The sequence below is a fragment of the Rhinoderma darwinii genome, chromosome 9 (assembly GCF_050947455.1).
Source record: "Rhinoderma darwinii isolate aRhiDar2 chromosome 9, aRhiDar2.hap1, whole genome shotgun sequence".
Taxonomy (NCBI): domain Eukaryota; kingdom Metazoa; phylum Chordata; class Amphibia; order Anura; family Rhinodermatidae; genus Rhinoderma; species Rhinoderma darwinii.
The window spans coordinates 65,364,932-65,387,165 of NC_134695.1; the positions used below are offsets into that span (position 1 = coordinate 65,364,932).

A 22,234-nucleotide genomic window follows, 5' to 3' on the forward strand; every position below is an offset into this window, starting at 1 on the left:
TCTATACTACACCACACAGGAGAGCCGACAGCTCCTCTATACTACACCACACAGGAGAGCTGACAGCTCCTCTATACTACACCACACAGGAAAGCTGACAGCTCCTCTATACTACACCACACAGGAGAGCTGACCGATCCTCTATACTACACCACACAGGAGAGCTGACAGATCCTCTGTAACAACTTGTTAGAAGATAATAGAAATGATACTTTCTGGTGATTTGGGGAGGAGGGTTGATCTTTTTAGGATTATATGTGCTGTATTTTAAGCAGAGTTTATCTCTCCGCTGATTGGCTTTGTGGGAGCACATGATTGGCTTTGTGGGAGCACATGATTGGCTTTAAAACACCTGTCAGAAGGTGTGATGAGACTCACTTGCCTGTTTTTCTTTTAGGGAAACTTATAGATTATAAAGGTATTCGGAAAATGCTGCATTGTATGACTTATGAATTGTTCAGACCTCTATGGGGATCTCAGCCTGTGTTGTACCCTACTGACGGGGCTCTGGCATTTGGAAAGAGGAGTTTTTAGCCGATGTTTAGAAAAGTAATGGCGCTATTTATTTTATCTGAGCAGTTAATGGTTCCTTTGTGTCCAGAGAAATCATTGGAATGGAAGAGAAAGAAGAACAGAAGAAAGTTCACTGCCTCCCGCTTACAATGGGATGGCTGCCCTGTAGGTCACGAACAGCACACCGGAGGGCCCACCGGCTGTGGCATGTGAAATGAAATTTGCTATCTTATCTCATATCATAGTGTTATTAATGTGCAGCGATAATTAGGAAATGAGGCGTGCACATCATCATTTAAGCTTCATTTGGTTTCAATGTGTCATCCTTTTGCACGACTTCATAAAAAAGGCAAGAGAAAACGTCATTTCACCGAGAAGCCATTTATTCTTGGAGGCAATATGTCTCATATCCTGTGGACCGTGAGGAATCCTCATTCCTATCATTTTTTCTGAAAAGTTTCCTGAGGTTTAACTTGTACAGCTGCAAGACTGCAGGAACAAATACAGCCGAGGAACAATCATTGTGGAGGGGGGTGGGCTCATGGCAGTCTTGTATGGGAATTGCCAAATCGTTGTTTTTTTTTTTGCAAATTTATCGCTTGGAAAATCTGACTTTGTAAAAGTCTTTGTAAGCTTTGCATCTCAGAATGGTTAAAGTTACACATTGGAATCAAATGGAAGCCACTGTGATGCAGCAGCTGCCAAGGGTTTACAACATGTCTTTCCCAGTATAATGGACATATCGCATGAAAAGGGCAGGGGGGGATACACATGGAAGTCACATCATTGCCTTAAAAGTTGTGCAACGTTCTTGTGTTGAGCATTATAAGTAATAGGAGAAGAAAAAAGTCTAGGTGATTGGCCACTTTGGTCACAGAAACCCCATTGACATAATGCCTTTTCCCTATTTCATTGCCGTTTTTGTAGTTCCTCCTCGATGTGGTCCTCAGGAGGAAACCTAAGCCTAGAGGGTATTTCTGTAGCATTGGAAAGATATGAAAATCAAGGGGTACCAAGTGGGTCTGCAGGTAGAATACTTATCCATTTATTTGGCCGGGCCTTGTTCAAAAGTAACTTGGCCATTCAGGACTCCGGCAATGGACCTTCTTAGGTTTCTTAATATATGCGTTGACGGTTGTATTACATCAGGCCTTTATCGCTCTAAAGGTTCACGAACAATTTGGATTCGCCCAGTTCCTTATGCGCCTAAAAACAGCATAATTTGGAATATCTCCCTGCAATCAAGTTGCGCTTTCACTGAATAGTGTCGTAACTGCTGATTGACTAAAGTCAAACCAGTTGAGTATAACAGTGGGTCCGCAACCTGCTGGTTATTACTCATGGTTGTGTATATTTAGTCATCTATGGCCACCCTTTAAAGCTGTATATAGGACTTGCCTGCAGGATCCATGTAGGAACCTGAACTTGTGTCCTCTACCAAGGACGACCCCCACCAAGTGTGTAGTATTTTTAATGCTTTTCAGGTGCCTGTATACAATGGAGACGTCCATTACAGAGCCTTGTGTGTAGTAATAAGAGCCTTTTAGTTCAATGATGATAGCTGAGATCATCACAGATTGAAGCGCAAAGTGCACTTTACAAGGAGGGAATCGAATGACCTGAAATTTTGCCTTGCCCTCTGAGGAAATACAAATCCTTAAGATTATAGTCTCTGAGGTTGGCTCTAAGCCCAACATCTCACCCTGTGGCTTCAGAAATCCTGGAAGCCATTCAAGCCGTACTTTAAAACACCGCACAAGAGACGTTACATTCATTTAATGAAAAAAACAAGCAACAACAAACCAGAACCGTTAATGGTTACTTGGAAAGGATAAACAGACCTTACAAAGACAATCTGCAATGAACATTTCCGCAGCATACAGAGTAAAATGTATTGTAGAGATGGTCTGAATTCTGTATACAACATGCTCACTTACCAGAGTAATGGGGCTATGAGGAAAGAGCCCATATCAAATTTGGTTGGTGTTGATTTCGTGCCCCAACAAAAACCTTTCTGGTGTCCTGTGATGTTGGGATCCAACGTCCGGTCCATGCCAGGGAGTTCTGCCATGATTTATGTGAGCATTTATTTATACAGCCAAGCAGATCATGACGCTGCCCCATGCGGCCAATGAATGGGCCATGTGTGGGGTAACCCACTAGGAGAACCTCCGATCTCAAGATTGTAAGATCCCGGATAAGAGTTGAGGGGGATGAAAAATTGGCCTAGGTTGGGCAAAACCTTTTGTTCTATGTTAAAGCGACCCTCCGGTCTCAGGATTAAATTATAAATATGATGGTGTATATGGGGTAATATTACCTGGTAGCCTCCAGTTACCCATTTCTGCCATGGATCTGTCCTTTTAGGGTCCCCTCTGGGTTGTCTCAAAATGGCTGCAGTGCTACTCCGACTGAGTCTAAGACACTCCGTCTGGTCACGGATTGGATAGAACTGCTCACATGAGAAGCTCCGGCCAATGTGAGAACAGTGGGAGTGTCTCAGACTCGTAGTCTAAGAAGTGCTGCAGCCATTTTGGGACAGCACAGAGGGCACTCTAAAACAGCGCACAACTGGAGGGCACCAGGTTTTCCCCAAGCTAGGCCAATTTTTCACCCCCTTCTCCAAATCTTACCTGGGATCCTACAATCTTGAGATCTCTGAGCTTCTCCTAGTGGGCTACCCCGCACCTGGCCCACTAAATGGCCGCACTGGGCAGCATCATGGTCTGCCGGGCTGTATAAAGAAATGATTATATTATAAATATAATCTGTTAAATCATGGCAGAACTCCCTGGCATGGATCGGACATGGAATCGCAACTTCACAGGACACCAGAGAGGGTTTTATTGGAGCGGGAAATCAACACCAACCTTAGTTGACCACCCAGAGGATTCCATAATTTCCAGGTGGCTACACGTACTTGGTCATCTCTCATTTCCAGAAATGTAAAGAATCTCTGCCACCTCTAATGTGCCCTCCTGACATTTTAGGATTACATTGTAAAAATCTCCTTTCAATTTTAATTTTGTTTGCTTGGATTTTTTTTCTCCACAATTTTCAGCCTTTAGAACGTAGTGGAGCTTGAAAAACTTTGCAATGTTTTATTTGCGATCTATATTCACATCTATTTGAAGCATACAGGAATTCCCTGGACAATGGTTCACTAACATGGGCATAATAAAGCAATGATGGGCCTTTTAGGATCCCACCTAATGGAAAAACCAATGAGCTACAATTTTTGGTCTTTTATAAGAAATTGAATATTCGGGAAAATATATTTTTAGAGTCTCCAATGGTGACCACAAGCATTTTGATGCTCTGTAATCAAGCATTTTAGTATTGCGGCCGTGCTGTGTCCTACGCCAGTCTACAATATGTTTTGCAACTTTCTGGTTGGCGAAGACGTTTCTGACGTTCTCCAGAAGGTGCCAACAACCCACAGCGTTCCAAGTTTACATAACGCGACCTACTTACAAGGAGCTGTGTGTCTGAATACATGGCTTCTCCTCACTAGGAAAAGTAGGTAAAAGCCTCGGGGGAACTTTGTAGTAGGGAGTACTAAGGTAGCAGCTGTCACAACGATAATGTACAGAAATATGCAATGTGAATTTCTGTTATGGTCTGCACTGAATTCAGTGTCTCTGGCTATAAAGTCTTTTTTCTCAAATATATATATATAATTTATTCATTTTTTGTAGTCGTTTCCTATTGATGACATCATCCTGGCCAATAAGAAAAATGAACAATGACCTTTTCTCCCATGAACTTTTTTTTTTTTTATAACACTGCCCTCCACTGTTTGGGAGTCTAAACTAAAACATTGTGATTGGTACATATTTTAGTAGTTAGGTTGTATGGAATCCATTTTTATCCAGTTCGATCCGGAAGAAAATTTTCCAACTTTTTTGCATTTTATTTAACTCATTGACTCATTAGCTTGAATTTTTTATTTTTGTGTTCTTGTAAGGGTATGTTCACACGAGGGCGTCCGTTACGGCTGAAATTACGTGGGATGTTTCAGCCTGAAAACATTCCCGTAATTTCAGCCGTAACGGCATGTGCAGGCGCTTGAACGCCGCGTCCATTACGGGCGTAATTAGCGCTGCTATTCATTGGAGTCAATGAATAACGGCTCCAATTACGGCCAAAGAAGTGACAGGTCACTTCTTTGGCGCGGGCGTCTATTTACGCGCCGTCTTTTGACAGCGGTGCGTAAATTACGCCTCGTGTGAACAGACAAACGTCTGCCCATTGCTTTCAATGGGCAGATGTTTGTCAGCGCTGTTGAGGCGCTATTTTCGGACGTAATTCGGGGCAAAAACGCCCGAATTGCGTCCGTAAATAGGCCGTGTGAACATACCCTTATTCTGTGGCGCCATATAGGCTGTGTTTCAGCACAACAAGGCCCTAACTAAAAGATGCAGAGTATCAATACAAGGAGGTATCAACTAAGGCTATGTTCACATCTAGAGCCTCTTTCGCAGATTCCATCAAATTTAATGGGAAAAATAGCGATGCATGCAACGCTATTTTTCCCGTCAAAATGGCATACACCTCGGCGGAACGCGTCAGCCCCCATTGCAAGACAATGGGGTCCATCAGGCACCACTAGTATCTATTGTGCAACGGATCCAGCAGTGCTTCATGGCTTCTGTTATAAATGAAAGCCACGACACAGGTGTGAACAAAGACAAAGAGAGAGTCTTAGGGTATGTTCACACGACCTATTTTCGTCCGTTTTTCGGGCCGTAAACGCCCGAAAAACTACCGAAAAATCGGAAAGCCGAACGCCTCCAAACAACTGCCCATTGTTTTCAATGGGAAAACTACGTTCTGTTTCGCGGCGTTTTTTTACACGTAAAAAAAAGGCTGCGAAAAAGAAGTGCAGGACACTTCTTGGGATGTTTTTGGAGCCGTTTTCCATAGACTCTATTGAAAAAAGCTCCAAAAATGGCCATAAAAAACGCAGCGAAAATCGCGAGTGGCACAAAAAACGTCTGAAAATCAGGAGCTGTTTTCTCTTGAAAATAATCAGTCGGAATGAATGGGAGTTATTGTGACTTCTAGGTGCATTCTCGGGATCGGTCGGGGTTCCCACGATTGGACCACATTGATGAATATATTATGGCCTATCCCCTCTAACGGTCCTAAAACATTATGGTTGGAAAAGAAAAAAAAACTTGGCTAATCTTTCTTCTGTATATTATTGTCCAATCCTTCCACATTTGGGGACCATTACTGACCCACAGCCCGTCAGCCTGCAGTGTGACCATAATATCGGTGCTTAGGTTTCTGTATAACACTGTACTTCCCTTTTGGTTTCGGAATGATTTAGGATTTGATGCCCTGCAATGGCGGCTCTTGTCGCTCGTGACACATTTGCCTGATACGTTTGTCTCCTCCGTTGTCTTGCAGAAGCGCAGCTGATACCTGGGAGCAACGGCACAAGATGTAACATCCCTGGGAATTTCATGTGCAGCAGCGGGGACTGTATTCCGGGCAGCTGGCAATGCGATGGGGTACCCGACTGTTTCGACGAGAGCGATGAAAAAGAGTGTCGTAAGTTTAACTTCCTCATTTCGCTTCTTTATTTCACATTATGTCACATAACTACCCCACTAAGGTAACACTGGTTACGAGAGTATTGTTTGCTTTTTATTTAGAGGGACTGCCTCTATTTATCCTACACCAGATAAACCGGGACAAAATGTTACAAGAATGGTTGGTTGATGTCCTGTGTTCTGATTTTTCAGCTTTGCATGAAGTATTGGGCCCCCATAACTTTTATTTCACCAGGTCCCCCATTTCCAACATGTGCGGGTTTTATGTGTCTGTCTCTGCCATCTCTTCTCTGCACTGGCAGGTATAACCTAAATGCATCATGTACCACCACTCTGCCTGGCTGAGGACAGATTGGTCTGAGCATGGATGTTAATTGAAGACATGTAATTAGGGGCAAATAAAGCACTACCCATTTTTATGGCACCCATCTATAGAGTACAATGGTAAAGTTCCAGAAGCTGCCACTAGTCTTTAGGGCAGAGAAGAATATTGCAGTATATTTGATGTTGTTCTCTATGGAGGCCAGAATGCTTTGCTATTTCCCTTAACAATAAGCAAATCACAAAGCCTCTCCCTGGGAGCCCCAGCAATCATCTCGGATCTGCAGGGAAATCTCACAGTGCTAATTTCTCAACAGCTCCACCACAGGGGAAAGTAAGCATTACACTGTTCCTATTTATATCTGATACAGGACAGGTCCTCCAGAGAGAGACGCTCTTTATAACTACTCTCCACTCTGGCCAAGAGATGATCCTGAACAGAGGACCCCCTTCTATTAACCCCAAATTCCATAATAGGGCATGTGAAAGAAGGTTTTCTGAACTGCACAACCCCTTTAAATGACTGTACGACGCATGCGGTGTGAACAGGGCATGACGTGTATAATATAAGACCCAGGATATCAGACGTATGCAATTTCATTAGGCAGGTGTCAGAAAGTAAACCTGTTCCGTGACTTTAAGGCTTGTAAACATTTTATCTGGAAAAGAAGGAATGTTTCCATGGAGGGACAGCAAGTGTAACTGGAGAGCAGAGGTTACGTTATATTGTTATTAAACATCACATTGTATCAGATCACATCCTATAGATACTGTCTGTACAGTAGAGCAGGGAAAATCACATGCAAGGCGACATAACTGTTACTGGTGGCGGCTGAACATTGCAATGGGACGTCATACATTAAAGGGGTTTTCCGCTTTGGCCCATCCCTATTTGTTAGAAGGGATCCTTGACAATAAGCTGATCACAATTTGTCCTCCTGCTGTCACTCCCAGCGATCAGCTGTGAACTGTGGAGGAAGCCTGGCAGTAAGTGTTCAATTTCCCTGCTGCGCCACCACAGGAGAAATTAAGCATTACACAGTTCTGATTCATATCAATGTTTTGTGTGTGTAATGCAGGACAGGACAGGTCCTCCAGAGAGGGAGACACTCTTGGTATCCGCCCTCCACACCGGCCAAGAGATGAGAATCCTGTAGAGAGGACCCCCCTCTATTAACTCAGAATTTTATTATAGGGTATAAAAAAATGGGTTTTCCAAACTGGACATCCCCTTTATGGTGTAGCCTCAGTTTTCAGGCACTAGAAAATATCAGAAAATTGCTTAAATGACAATTCCCCAACACGTGGTTATTACAATCTCCTCTGTTTGCTGCGGGATAGATGGGGGAGCTACGAGGATTCAGAGGTTGCTGCCAGGTTTCTGGTCATTTCTGAAGCCATAAAAGTAGAATAGGGAATTGTAGCCTAAGCCGTTCCCTAATCTATTCATTCTCATTTGCTACGTTATTGGAGAACCTATGCTTGTGTATTAGAGGATCTTATATAATACTTCTATTATTGATATTGTGTGAGATGAGGTATTAGGATAATAGAGCGGAAAAATCCCAGTCAGCCCAGCAGTAGTCACGGGATATTTTATGAATACAGACTGCTGTAAACAGCAACCTGTATACCGTTGACAGATTTGCAAAAGAATGGTGTCGAATTTAATGTCCTTGTTTCTGCCCTACTCTGTTATCCGTCTCTGATGAAAGGAGCGATTCCTAAACCATAAGTATATTATTCCTGCACCTAACTTTTCTCACAGCTGAGAGTTTGTTACATTTGTATCCAGTCTAGACAATCCTCTGTGACTTATGTACTTGGTCTATCCTATCCTGATTTGGTTTCGGTGTAGTTAAAGGGTATTTTCTGAAAGTGTGTGGAGCTTAGTGGAGGGGGCAGGGCGGTGCAACAAAGTTAGTAGAGTTTATGCCAGCAACTGGCGTAAATTATTGCACAAGTCTACATCAGCTCGTAGGTGCCATAGATTTTACTCTCTGGCGCTTCTTAATAAATTAGGCACATCTTACCCCAGCGATCAGTATATTAGGACTGGCGTATGAAATGCCAGTCTTAATCAGTCTTAATAAGTTTCCCCGTTTGTTTTTTAATTCCTCCATTTTATTAAGATCTACTTGCTGTCGGTGAATGAAACCAATGTTTCCATCCAGACGAAAAGTAATTTAAACCTAATACTTCTCGTAGCTGAGAGTTTGCTACAATTGCATCCAGCCTAGATAATTCTCTAGGCTAAATAGCCTGAACTCCAGACTGATACATTTTACCTGCACTGATACTTTGTAACAAACAGGACAAAAGAGAGATTTGTACTGCTGATCTATTTAGCTGTCAAAAATCTCTGCGCTCACATGGTACAAGCAGAGGTGTTGAAAATAAATGAGGAATTGAATTGCAACGTATGTTAGAAACGTGAAATGTATTTTCGGAAATCCGGCAAACCCCTTTAATCCAGAAAGACCTTTCACCAGAGGGTCCCATCGCCTTGGATGATTTCCTGGAAGATAGGATTTATTGAGTAGTTGTACATTTTTTCCACTCGTGTCTCCGTACTAAGCTCAGGAGCCTCCGATCAGGTTGCAGTTGGAAATACTTATGTGCCTTTGCTACCTCTGCTGGCCAAGAGCAGTACTGCACCCTTGTCTGCATTTTGCATTTCATTTCATGCTTCCCCAAAGCCCTTCGTCCTATAAATGAACCTTGCAAATACCTATATACTGTATACATGCACGCATCGACCGCTGTCTTAGGCTTTCTTTAGGTAAAGCTGTTCTCATCTCCCCTTGTATCATTTTGTGGTTCTTTCCTAGACGGAGAGACTTCCTAGACGGCTCCTTTCACAAATAATCTGTTACTGCACAGGGACATTCAATAATGACAGTCCTGTATCAAAGCCTATTCTCTCCAGACCAGAGGGTATGAGGCAAATGAAGCGCTTACACCCAAAGCTGTTAACAAGGGACTGTCAGTAAAATCCTAAATGGTTCAGTATAATCCCGCTATGGCCTTCTACTGGTTTGTGAGTCTTCACTTTGCTAATGCTGTTTGTCCAAAGATGGGATGAGCGGATTATGCCATCGCCCAAAGGCACCATGGGGGGCAGTTACAGATTTTTAAAAAACAAAACAAACAATGCTCTGCCTTTTAAAGAAAATGGATTTCTGCAGCCAGTCGGGCCAAACATGCGCACTACAAGGTTGATAGCTGTTGGCTGAATGATTGCCCATCCAAGATCCCCTGTAAAATGAGATCTGGAATCTAATTGGTCACACCAGTTTTGACAAATCTTCCCCATTGTGTCTTATACACCTGTCGCAACCAAAGCTGCATTCAAAATTCTTCTTCCTGCCACATGGAATCAGTTACCACTCTGCTGACAAATACATCTCTAATCACTCAGCTGAGATCCAGTATTGCGTTTCTCTCATGAGCTGTGGTTGGTGTAGAATTTGTTTGCGAACGCTCTATGATAAGCACTACAACTCCCCCAATGCAGCACAGCAGAGCATGCTCTGTCCAGATACTGAGACGGCAGGAAAATGTGAAGAATTCAGCCTGAGAACCTTTACTCTGCTCAATGTTTCCCTGTTGTGCACCTTCTCATAAAGGTAGTGATTAAAGGGGGTTTCCGGTTCCTTAAAATTGATGGCCTATCCTATCAATATTCAATTGGTGGGGGTCCGAGTCCTGGCACCCCCACTGATAAACTGTTTGAAGGAGATCTCCTGGCATATGTGTTTTAGTAAATGATTGCATTACCCCGTAAAATAAAAATTTTGGCGCATTTTCTCTTCGAACGCTCCGTTGTACTATTCCTCTGTTATTCATCCTGGAAATGTGTAAAAAAATGTGACAACTGCCATTATCATTCCCGTTTAAATAGGGCATGTTCCTACACCGTCTGAGACTGTCAGCACTAATTTGACCGTTTCAGAGTGTACCGAGACATGTCCTATTGACAAGGGGAATGGTGACATCCAGTTGTCAAATTTATACATTTTCAAGAGGAATAACAGAGGAACAACACTTCAAAGTTCTAAAAAATAAAAAGATGTTGCAGATTAGATTTTTTTTAATGGGGAATACAAGTATTTTCTAAAATAGACATGTCAGGAGAGGTGACGGGTCCTCTTTAAATCAGGCCTATAGTTCTAATGATAAATGTTACGTTTATTACCATTTTTAAAATTCAGATTTTTATTTTCCAAAACTGTAGCAAAAATTCCCATAGAATATAAATTTCTATAAATGCCTCTACTCCATTTGTGTTCTCAGTAGCAATTTAAAGTGAATTATATTCGTCCACCCACAGCGCATATTCCTAATATCATTCTCTTAATTCCGCACGTATACGATGGGTTAAGATTTGTGACTCCCCAGTGGTAAAGTCGCAGCCACTGACTCACCCGACTTATAACCGAAATGAATCCATAAACTCCTAGTTCTATTCATATATGTTTCCCCTACAAATAATCCTAAATTACAACCGATCTCGTACTCCAGTCACATCCAGAGCTGCATTTAGTAATCCACTCTTTGTAAGATAGAAATCCATCTATAACCTGTGGAAAAACTCCCAGCATGGCTTGACTAGTCTGTGGCTGTCATGGCATGCTGAGGGTTGTAGTATCACCACAGCTGGAGAGCCGCAGGTTACAGGTCACTGTTATAACTCACTGTATAAACTTTCATGTAAAATCTTTCCACGGTTGGTTCTCGGCACAAGACGACAGACGCGTGAGAGGGAAAAGCAATGATCAGATTCTTCTAGAAATTGATTGCAGCAGATTTTTATCTTCCGACAGATTTCTAGCGGAAGTTTTATGCACTTTTCTATGACCCTTCAATAATCCAGAATATTTGACGATTTGGTAACTACCAGATCCCATTAATGCCGGATTATCGGAATTTTACTGTTTTTACCAGCACAACGTCTTACTGTTTGATTAGCCGTTATATGGGTCTGTGTTATTGATGTGACCCTTGTCTCTTTCCTTTTTTTTTTTTTTACTTTACATCAGACAAGTACGTAAAAATAAGAAGACCTGCGTCCCTGCGGACAGGTAACTCCATCATGGATGTTCTAGACGGATCAGTACATTGCATGCAGCCATAGTCCATGTGTTTAGTACTCGGTGTTATCATCGTCACAGGAGCCAGGAGGCAGCCATTTTTTCAAGCATATCATATGAAGGCCACCCTGCGGACTATCGCGTGGCAGCACATGGTCTACGTGGCTCCGTACTACAGAGCTGCAAGGAGCAATGAGTGCCGCCATACACAAAGACAACCCCTTTTTGTATAAAGCCCCTAATTCACTCCCCCCCCCCCCCCACATTGATAAACTGCAGGGGAAATATAGCATTATATGGTGGCCAGTGAATGAATGGCCGTCCTTGTAATACATGGAAAGATCCGCCAGAGCGGGAGACAACCCCTTTAAATCTATTGGACATCTTTTAAAGTGTAACTAAGCTTTTGAAAAACTTTTGACATGTCAGAAGTTATGATCGGTGGGAGTCCAACCACTGAGACCCCCACCGATCGCCAAAGCAAAGCGGCATAAACGCTCGGGTAAGCGCTGTGCTCCTTAGTTTATGATTGGCTTTAATCCGAAGCGGTGTCCAGACTTTCTATTGAACCCGTACACCGCTCTGAGGAAAGGCGATCAGACACTAGGTGACGCAGCGCTCACCCGAGTACTTCTGCCGCTTCGTTTTAGCGATCGGTGGGGGTCTCAGTGCTCAGACCCCCACCGATCAAAACTTCTGATACGTCAAACGTTTTTAAAAGTTTAGTTACACTTTAATCCCCTCATGGAAAATTTCTCGTCTCGTTCAGTGAAATGTGCCGTACCCACAAGTTCGAGTCAATGGACACCAACAAAATGGCTGCCTCAATGACGTGTGCACGGTTAATGTCATATCCCCGGTTTCCTGCCTGCTCCCGTACCCTCCTGTCGCCACCACACATGTGACCGCTGATACATGGGGCTGCTAAATCATCACCATCCTAGAGAAAGTCCTCGTGTCAGGAAGTTGTTGTTATTTATTAGGTTACATGGACTGGGGGGGGGGGGGGTCTCGTCACAAGGTCAGCACATTAGGAGAACACATGGCAGATGATTTATGAGCATTCCCAGACCCGTGTCGTGCCACATGGTGCAGCGTAACATGACCCCTGCCAACATGTGAGACCATGAAATATCCAGGTTGTCCAGGTGCACGCGGAGCTCTCCTTTTTATTTTATTTTTCTATTTGTCCAAAAAAATTCTCTGCCGACAGATCTTATTCGTGACACTTTTGCATCGTCTGTTTCCGTGAGGATCGCCATTGATTTTAATGCGGTAAAAATGTGGATCCGCATCAAAAAATTTTCCGTTGATGAATCTGTTGTGTGACCTCAGGGCTGACCTTTTTTGCAATAGTCACATTGAGGTCACTCGCTCACGGGTCGCCATATATCGCCATGTAGCATTAGCCTGAAAGCGGTAGTTTCAGTACTGACAACCCCTTTAATATGAGTCGCCGCAGAAATCATCTTATTGCCACAGAGCTCCCGAGATCCATGGCAAAAAGATGATTTTGCCAGTCCAGACATTTGTAGTATTACATGGCAGCCATCCAGATGAATCTGCTCTGGCTCATAGAGGGTAGTGCCAAGCGGGGTGATCATTCCCTATATGACTTATGTCCTAATAGGGTACATGGACAGGGTTTATCCTGATGGGACTGCCCATTGTAGCTGGCCGTAGACATTAGATTACAATCTGCCACCATGCTACCGGTCAATCGGACATCAGAATAATCCGATCAGCAACGTGCAAGAGTAAACTGGCAAAATGAGGACATTAATACGGTGGTGAAAAACTAAAGTGCGCCCGAGCACAGATATAAGCGATCAGTCGTAATCGGCCAATCACACCGTACACACATGGTGTCAACGGTCATGAAAAACTTTCACATTCAATTGAAATGCAATGATTTTTCATCTAGTACGTATTGGCAGCTTTAACGGAAAAAAATCCCCCCCGCTGGATCCCGTTCATGTGTGCGTTACGTCACTTTAACACCATTATGGGATTGTTTTCCTTTATTTAAAGGGCCCACAAAAAAAATAACTTCTACCCGAGCCTCCGCTGTTGGCTTTGAAAGAAAGTAAAAGTCAGACTCTCATAATATCTGATTGAATTCAGACAAGTAAATTCTCCCGGATGAAGTCGGGATGCTGATAACATTTGTGAGAACAGAGCTCGGCACCCTGTCACTCCTGATTCTCTTCACTGAACGCATCCCCGGCATACGACGCGCTCAGTAACATGATGGGACTGACAGGTTCAGATTTGCCTCAGTAAGTGAGGTACCTTGTACTAGCGCAAATTATTTCTGGAGATATATATAGATATCAACGACCTGCAGGCGGCTACATTTTTCTTATCCGGTGGTAATACCCTCTTGAGATTCTTAAAGGAGAACCAAACCTGAAGCTTCCAGCATCGCACGTACACACGGAGGTAAAGTAGTGATCACGAGGAAGGGTTTTGTTTTGACCGGCAGGTTTGTGAACCCATTGGGCTACTCCATCTGTTTGGCTTTGGGTCGTCCCTAAGGGCGTTCTCTGAGTAGCCTCCCCGGTCTTCACCCTTTAACCCCTATACAGGTATCTGGTCTTCGCTGCGGGGAGGCTACCATGTCGCTACGTCTTGAGGTGGTCCGGTGGAGTAGCAGCTGGCCAAACAGGCACTGGCAGATGGTACCTTGAAGAATGGAAGCTGATAAGAGAAAGCTGGACACAGGCAGGTAGTGGGTAGCAGGACACCGCCAGCGGACTGCAAAGGCGGACTGGATTCAGGCTGGTAGTGGATAACCAGATACAGGCTGATGACCGATAGCAATAGCGGACTGGATACAGGCTGGTAGTGGATAACCGGATACAGGCTGATGACGATGGCAATAGCGGACTGGAAACAGTCTAGTAGTGGATAACCGGATACAGGCTGATGACCTATATCAATAGCGGACTGGATACAGGCTGGTAGTGGATAACCAGATACAGGCTGATGACCGATATCAATAGCGGACTGGATACAGGCTGGTAGTGGATAACCGGATACATAGGCCGATGACCGATAGCAATAGCGGACTGGATACAGGCTAGTAGTGGATAACCGGATACAGGCCGATGACCGATGGCAATAGCGGACTGGATACAGGCTGGTAGTGGATAACCGGATACAGGCTGACCACAGATAGCACTCGAGGACTGGAATCAGATGCATACAGGACCCTTTGCTAGATAACACTATGTTGTTCCAATGTTCCTCAGGCACCTGGTGGATAGTGGAGGAGCCTTAAGTAGTCCTGGGGGCAACAGGGATTGGATGGCTGAGTTTAAATTTTGCGTGCACTGACCCTTTTAAGAGACGGCCAGAGCACGCGCACTAAAGACACAGCGGCCGTGACCAGAGGATACCAGCAGGGACCGCCAGCAGGAGTGGGACTCTCCTCCGGCTTTACAGGTTTTTAAGGCTTCGGGTAAAGAATGCTGTAGTCAGTCTCTACTTAGCCCAGGGCTACCTCCTTGTGCCCATCAATTTGAAGGGCTCGATACATCAGGAATACACCCGACCTGACCATTAAAGGATTTCCGCAGGTCCGGCTGCTAAAGGGGGGATGAAAATGTGGCAGATTTTTCGCAGAAAATTTCTGTGATGGAAATTCCGTTCCATCTTGTTTCTGCAGCTCCATTCAGATGAATGGGACATTGGCAGAAATTTCTTCTGCAACAATTCTGCCACATTTGAATAGACCCTAAATGCCCAGCAATTAACTGTTATCGCCAGGGGAAACTGTGGGTGACCGCACATAGGCCATTGAAATACATGGGTGGCCATGAAATGTGTGATCACGTCGAGTCCACCAGAGTGGGAGACGCTCCCATTTTTAATTAATAAAGGGTCCTGAATGGGGACCCCCTTTTATGATTATCACATACCTTAATAATAGGGCACATGGAAAGGGGTTGTCTAGATGTGATGCCTTTAAATCTTGATGATCCGTTGCAGAGGCCATCTTCATGACAAATGTATTTAAAGGGAATGTAAATGCCTATATTTTTCAATAAAATCAGATCGTAAAACAGTTATTTTTTTCTATTTTTTTATTTTATTTTTTTGATAGATTTTTTTAATTCTATTTTCTGTGCATTATTATGGGGGCTGCCATCTTGCCTGGGCTGCTGTTAGATATATGTTTTACAGTAACCACATGGACCATCGGAACCTATGAACAGGAGGGGACCCATTGACTTCTAAGAGGGAGTGTTTCGGGCATTCTCTGTGACCTGTGCAGAGGTCATTATGCAGGAAGGGATAGGAGGGGAGCCCTGTACATCACTTATTATCAATTGTGGATACTGTTTTATCTATATATAGTTGTTACCCTTTATTGTAATCCTGCCTGTGATGATAATGAGATGACTGCTGAGAAGTGATCTGTACAGAACCGGAAGGGTCTGTCTATTATGGATGGTGGATCCTGTGTTATCTATATATAGGTGTTACCTGTCCGTTTAATCCTGCCTGTGATGATAATGAGATGACTGCTGAGAAATGATCCCTACAGAACAGGAAGGGTCAGTCTATTGTGAAGTTCAGTGGCCAGACTGAAAACTGCAAGATTTTAGCATTGTTTTTTAATATAGGTAATGACATACCAAAGAGTCTTAAAAAATATATATTTGACATAAATACTTGATTCAAACAACAGGTCGTTCTCTGATGTCACATGCCCTTTAAGAGTCCGCTGAACGACAAGCCGAAAAATGCGAGAAACTTTCTACGGATTACTTTAAAATCTGTGTAGCCGGGATCACAGATATTGGAGCTGATTATTTGAGTTCTGGCCTCTATATCCATGAGATATCACGCTGAACTGCGCTGACACATTGCTCTGCGAGGCTGCAGAGGCTGAAGATTTTGCTTCCCTTTCTGCCAGTTCGCCAGCTGTGCTTTTATGCGAGCAGTCAGTAACTTTCATCCCTTTATGGCTCTGAATTACCTATTCTGATGAATTTAAAGGAAGCTTTCACTCTTTCTCAGGTTCCCACTGTTTGTCAGAATCACTTCTATGCAAAATATTGCAAACTATGAAACGTAGCATTGGACGTATAGCGTTTATATCCTGCCCCATGATGTAAACTATGTATAGATTGCAGGGAAATATCCACCGACTTCATCATTCTCTTAAAAGATTAATTTTTCTATTCATCTGTTTTTGCAGCATCTCGGTCTCCTTCATAGGTAGCAACAAGGACAACCCCAGTTCCTATAGCCTATTCGGGCATATGAATGTCATACAGGACCCCAGTGCTTCGGACCCTTCTCTATGTACCAGAACGTAGATCCACCCTGCGGCCCCAGCAGATCCATGCACTAAATGGACGGCCATTGATTTGAAAAATTAAATGTTGGACAACCGCTGTGGTGATCTGATGTTTTTGTGACCTGAAATAGAACCGTTCAGGCCTTTTACATGGACCAATTATCGGGCAAACGAGGGTTTGCGAACACTCGTTCCCGATATTTTCCCCAGGGCAACGATCAGCCGATGAATGAGCAAACGCTCGTTCATCGGCTGATCGCATCGTTTATGCAGCAGAAAATATTATCGCTGTCGGCATGATAGAAATGTATGAGGACGAGCGATCGTAGTAACGAGCGCTCGTCCCGAATAATTGCTACTTGTGAAGGGATCAAACGAGCGCCGATCAACGTTCTGTCTCGTTGATGGGCACTCGTTTACATGGCCCACGTCGGGCCGTGTAAGAGGACCCTTAGTCCCTACGCAAGCCGTCTGTCACGTTAACCAGGCAGTTCTCTCATCAGTTGTCCGTGTTGGTGAGACACGTCCATGTGTGCACCACTTCTGTATGGTAGATCATCTATAATGAGAGTGGATTTGAACATGGAATCATTCTTGGAGTAAGGGGAGTTGGTTTGAGTTTTCACAAAAACAGAGAGCACTCAAAATTTTTGTGGTGTTTAACCAGACACATGCAGAGCTACGTATATTCGAGCAGTGAGGAGCATGAAGCAGAACGTCTCAGAAAGCCATGCTGGGTCCCAAAAATACGAAATTTTTGCTGCAGTCGACATGAAGTCACTGACCATGAACTGGTTCAAGACTAGAAAAATATCTATTAGTTCAAGGAGCTCAAGTTTATCAGGCCATCAGTATTGGACTGGGATTCTTCGGGACCACTAGAAGAAATGGTTCTGAGGGTCCACCCCTCATCCACTTTTTTAATTGCATTGTGAACTTTTTATAATTTTACATGCAGGACATATTTGGCTGTGTGTTCACGTTTACACTGAACTGGTCCATAAATCCTTATAGACCCGACGGGTGCCAAACAGTGTCTTCTTGGCATCTGCCGAGCATCCGTATACTTTTTTTTTTCTTTTAAATTATATTTTTTACCTTTTTACAGTTATGGAAAGCGAAGCCTATACATTTGGCCACCGTTGTTTTTGGCATTGGGGGCCTATGAATGACCTAGTGTGGCATTCGTCAGGGCTTTTACGTTCAGTGTAAACGTCGGAACTAAACGTTATGCGAATAATGTCTAATTTTTTATTTGTCGATCAGCCCATAAGAAATAGACCCTAGTGGCAGGTGTTTGGCTCCAAATCGGCTCCAAATTGTGTTGTCTCCTGCTGAACCTTTGGTGCCCATTATTATGTCAGAGCTTGAACCCACCGAAGGATCCTCTGGTAAACTGCTGGGTCAGTCTGACCCTGCTTGCATCAACCAATGGCTGGATCAGGATTTGGAACGGGCTGCACATATTTAGCGCGGTGATGAATTTTGGGATGTTTTTCTACTGACCAACATTTGTTGAGGTGTAAAAAAGTTCTGATCGCGGGGACAAAAAAAAAAGTAAGGTGGTCTCCAGTATTTCATCCATCCCTGCTTCGTGTCATACATTAGGTTCCATGGTCCCATTTCAAAGTATCGTAGAATTTGGGGGCCAGTTGGACCCTTCCAGGAGCCAATTTGGCTCGACCTCTACAATATTTTTTTATAGTTAACAGAGAGTAACCCAAAAAGTGAGATACTGGCAGCAAATTCCAAGCATATTGGCCGCAGTGTATACAAGGCATGGTTTGTCTCCAGATGGTTTTAGGTCCGTCTGGAGTGACCGGCTCGTATCAAATCAAAAAAGTAAATGACTTTTTCTCTTCTGACTACATTTTCGGTTTGGGTTTATAAGTTTGGATCAATCGACAGTATACAATTCAGAGAAGCTAGTAAAGATTATTCACCAGAGGAACAATGACATTGAAATAGAGATATGATAATTCGGCTCTGCGCTCCTTCACTATTGTGCCATATAATTGCTCTTGTTTAATCTGTAAGACTCGTATTTCTTTCCACCGCTTTCCTTTCTGCCAGGTATAATAATTCATACCTGTAACATCATTTCATTTTTCTCATGCTGACTTTAGCTTCTCATTTCCTTAAATTTATTCTGCATGTATTAAAGAAGTCCTTTCAATACCGTAATAATCTACAGAAGATGATATTATCGTAATTGCTGAATAATCACATCGGCACGCCACAATTATACTTTGCAGGAGCGCCATTATGAAAATTGCATATAGTTTGTCTAGACTATTAAAGTGGCTCTAGATCTTGCTATAAATAATAGCCCTGGGCGCTGATCTCAGGGACTGTGGCTGCAGGGGATTTGTGGGATTTTCTATATCCTTGTCCATACTGTCTGCTATACGGACTAGAATAATGACCATACAGATCGGTCTATGAGTCCTGGTATGGATGATTTTCCATTAGCGAGCACTGCCTGCTTGACAGGTGACAACACACAAACCCATTCCTACATGGTCGTGTCCATTGCCCAGTGTTGGGGGTGTCATGGTGTACAACGGACATGCATAACTTTTTTCATGCTTCTATGTATTTGGAGGCCCTCACGGCCCAAAGTTTAAAACTAACATTGGGAGACCCTGCAGAGTAGGCAAGTCGGGCCAGGTGTTCAGGCAGCCGTCAGATGCCAAAGCCTCAACTACATAGGAGCTTTGCAGGTGCGGGTGCTGCCGAACCATCAGTTTTTTAACTTCGGACCGGAGAGCCGGTGTGCTTCATAAGTGAAGATATACTTTTAAAAGCATGCTGGGTGGGGACATGGACTTATATATAGCGACTGTCGTTCCTATCCAAAGGGACATTAAAGCCTGTGGACTTTTGGACCATCTGCCGGGAACTTAGCATGGCTGCCTTGTAATGTATATGAATGAGCTCCTACCCTTACTCCAGTGGCATCTCCAACAAGAAAGTGTTCCTGGACACTAGACAAGAAGTGTCTCCAAATGGTTTGAAACCCACATGTGAGTAAGGCCCCACTTACATCATGCTTTTTGCCGCAAATTTAGCGTGTACGCTGGGAAAACTTCCAGACGTACACGCTAAACGTATCCATAGGTGTTCATTGCCATATGGAGGCCAAAAGAGTGTCCTTCTGGCCTCCATCTGGCTGGTATATGTTTATTTACCACAAAAAATAAGGTATGAAATTGCGTAGTAGGCTATTCGTCAAGCGGAGACCATAAACTCAGTGTGAACTTCGCCTTAGTGCATCTTCCACAGATACCAAAGTAATGGTCTAATCGAATATTTGTGAGTTCAAGAAAAACGAATGGTCGGTTTAGCAGTGGATTATCTCAACCTGCTGCTGGGAAGGATAAGACGGGGAGGTGGTTCAATCTGCTGTTTATTTGCATATCAATCTGAATATCCATATTGTAGAAATTTCTTAACTGAATTTCGACTTTCTTTGATGGATGCCGTCATGAATAAGTTTGACCACATCCTGTTTTCATCGTCTTGATCTTATCCGAGCACAGTGTGGATGATATTATCCCACCAGATCTGCCTTTATCATAGAGTTGGTGTCAAGATGTGTTCGGTCCAATCACTGCATGATGTCATCTGGGTCCCTTCAGTATTTCGGCCAGGTAACTGATGATCTTCAACGTGGTCACCACAGCCATAGTTGCTCATTGGGTAGCTATATCTATATTTTTTTTTTTCCATTGTGAATTAGATGCAATTAAATAAATAGAATTAGCTGACTGAGCTGGACCACAGTCCATAGCAGTATCCAAAGTTTGAACCTGTTGTCTTCTTTATCCATTCCAGCTAAAGCCAAATCTAAATGTGGCCCAAAGTTCTTCCCCTGTGCCAGTGGGATCTACTGCATCATCGGACGCTTCCAGTGTAATGGATTTGAGGATTGTCCTGACGGGAGCGACGAGGAGAACTGCAGTGAGTGATTCTGATGTTACTTTCATTGAATGAATAACGGCAAACGATACATTACATTTAAGATATAAACGCCATAATGCAAAGCCGTTATATGGCAACTCCAGTCCATTTAGATGTTAACATAAAAAATTCTGACATTATTCTCAATATTGCGGCATCATCATGCCTCGGGATGCAGCACAGGTTTTATATTGGTATTGCCCTGTGCTTTCATCCATGATTTTTGTTGTATCCTGTAGGGTAATACATTTTAACACTATCCAGGGAAGGGAACGTGTAACTTCTCATTTTTTCGTCTGTCTTCCCAAGAAACTCGCTAGACTATCTTTACGACATCAACACTAAATACTGATAGGCAAGAATGTAACTACTATAATACTGCCCCTATATACAAGAATATAACTTCTATAATACTGCCCCCTATATACAAGAATATAACTACTATAATACTGCCCCCTATATTCAAGAAAATAACTACTATAATACTGCTGCTATATACAAGAATATAACTACTATAATACTGCCCCTATACACAAGAATATAACTACTATAATACTGCTCCCTATATACAAGAATATAACTACTATAATACTGCTCCCTATATACAAGAATATAACTACTATAATACTGCCTCCTATATACAAGAATATAACTACTATAATACTGCCCCCTATATACAAGAATATAACTGCTATAATACTGCTCCTATATACAAGAATATAACTACTATAATACTGCTCCCTATATACAAGAATATAACTACTATAATACTACCCCCTATATACAAGAATATAACTACTATAATACTGCTTCTATATACAAGAATATAACTACTAGAATACTGCTCCCTATATACAAGAATATAACTACTATAATACTGCTCCTATATACAAGAATATAACTACTATAATACAGCTCCTATATGCAAGAATATAACTACTATAATACTTCTATATACAAGAATATAACTACTATAATACTGCCCCTATATACAAGAATATAACTACTATAATACTGCCCCCTATATACAAGAATATAACTACTATAATACTGCTCCTATATACAGGAATATAACTACTATAATACTGCTCCTATATACAAGAGTATAACTACTATAAAACTGCCCGCTATATACAAGAATATAACTACTATAATACTGTCCCCTATATACAAGAATATAACTACTATAATACTGCCCCTATATACAAGAATATAACTACTATAATACTACCCCCTGTATACAAGAATATAACAACTATAATACTACCCCCTATATACAAGAATATAACTACTATAATACTGCCCCTATATACAGGAATACGACTACTATATTACTGCCCCTATGTACAAGAATATAACTACTATAATACAGCCCCTATATACAAGAATATAACTACTATAATACTGCCCCTATGTACAAGAATAGAACTACTATAATACTGCCCCTATATACAAGAATATAACTACTATAA

At 42.7% G+C, this 22,234-nt stretch overlaps 1 protein-coding gene across 2 annotated transcripts in view; it reads left to right on the plus strand.

Annotated features, from left to right (window-relative positions):
* LDLRAD3 (low density lipoprotein receptor class A domain containing 3) overlaps positions 1–22,234 on the plus strand; it is a 126,837-nt gene that overhangs the window by 29,876 nt on the left and 74,727 nt on the right. The window contains exons 2-4 of one of the 2 annotated variants that reach the window (XM_075838019.1): positions 5,929–6,072; positions 11,438–11,479; positions 20,637–20,762. In XM_075838019.1, coding sequence (XP_075694134.1) covers positions 5,929–6,072; positions 11,438–11,479; positions 20,637–20,762 — 312 coding nt within the window. The remainder of the gene's footprint in view (positions 1–5,928; positions 6,073–11,437; positions 11,480–20,636; positions 20,763–22,234) is intronic. The other variant, XM_075838020.1, reaches the window with a different exon arrangement.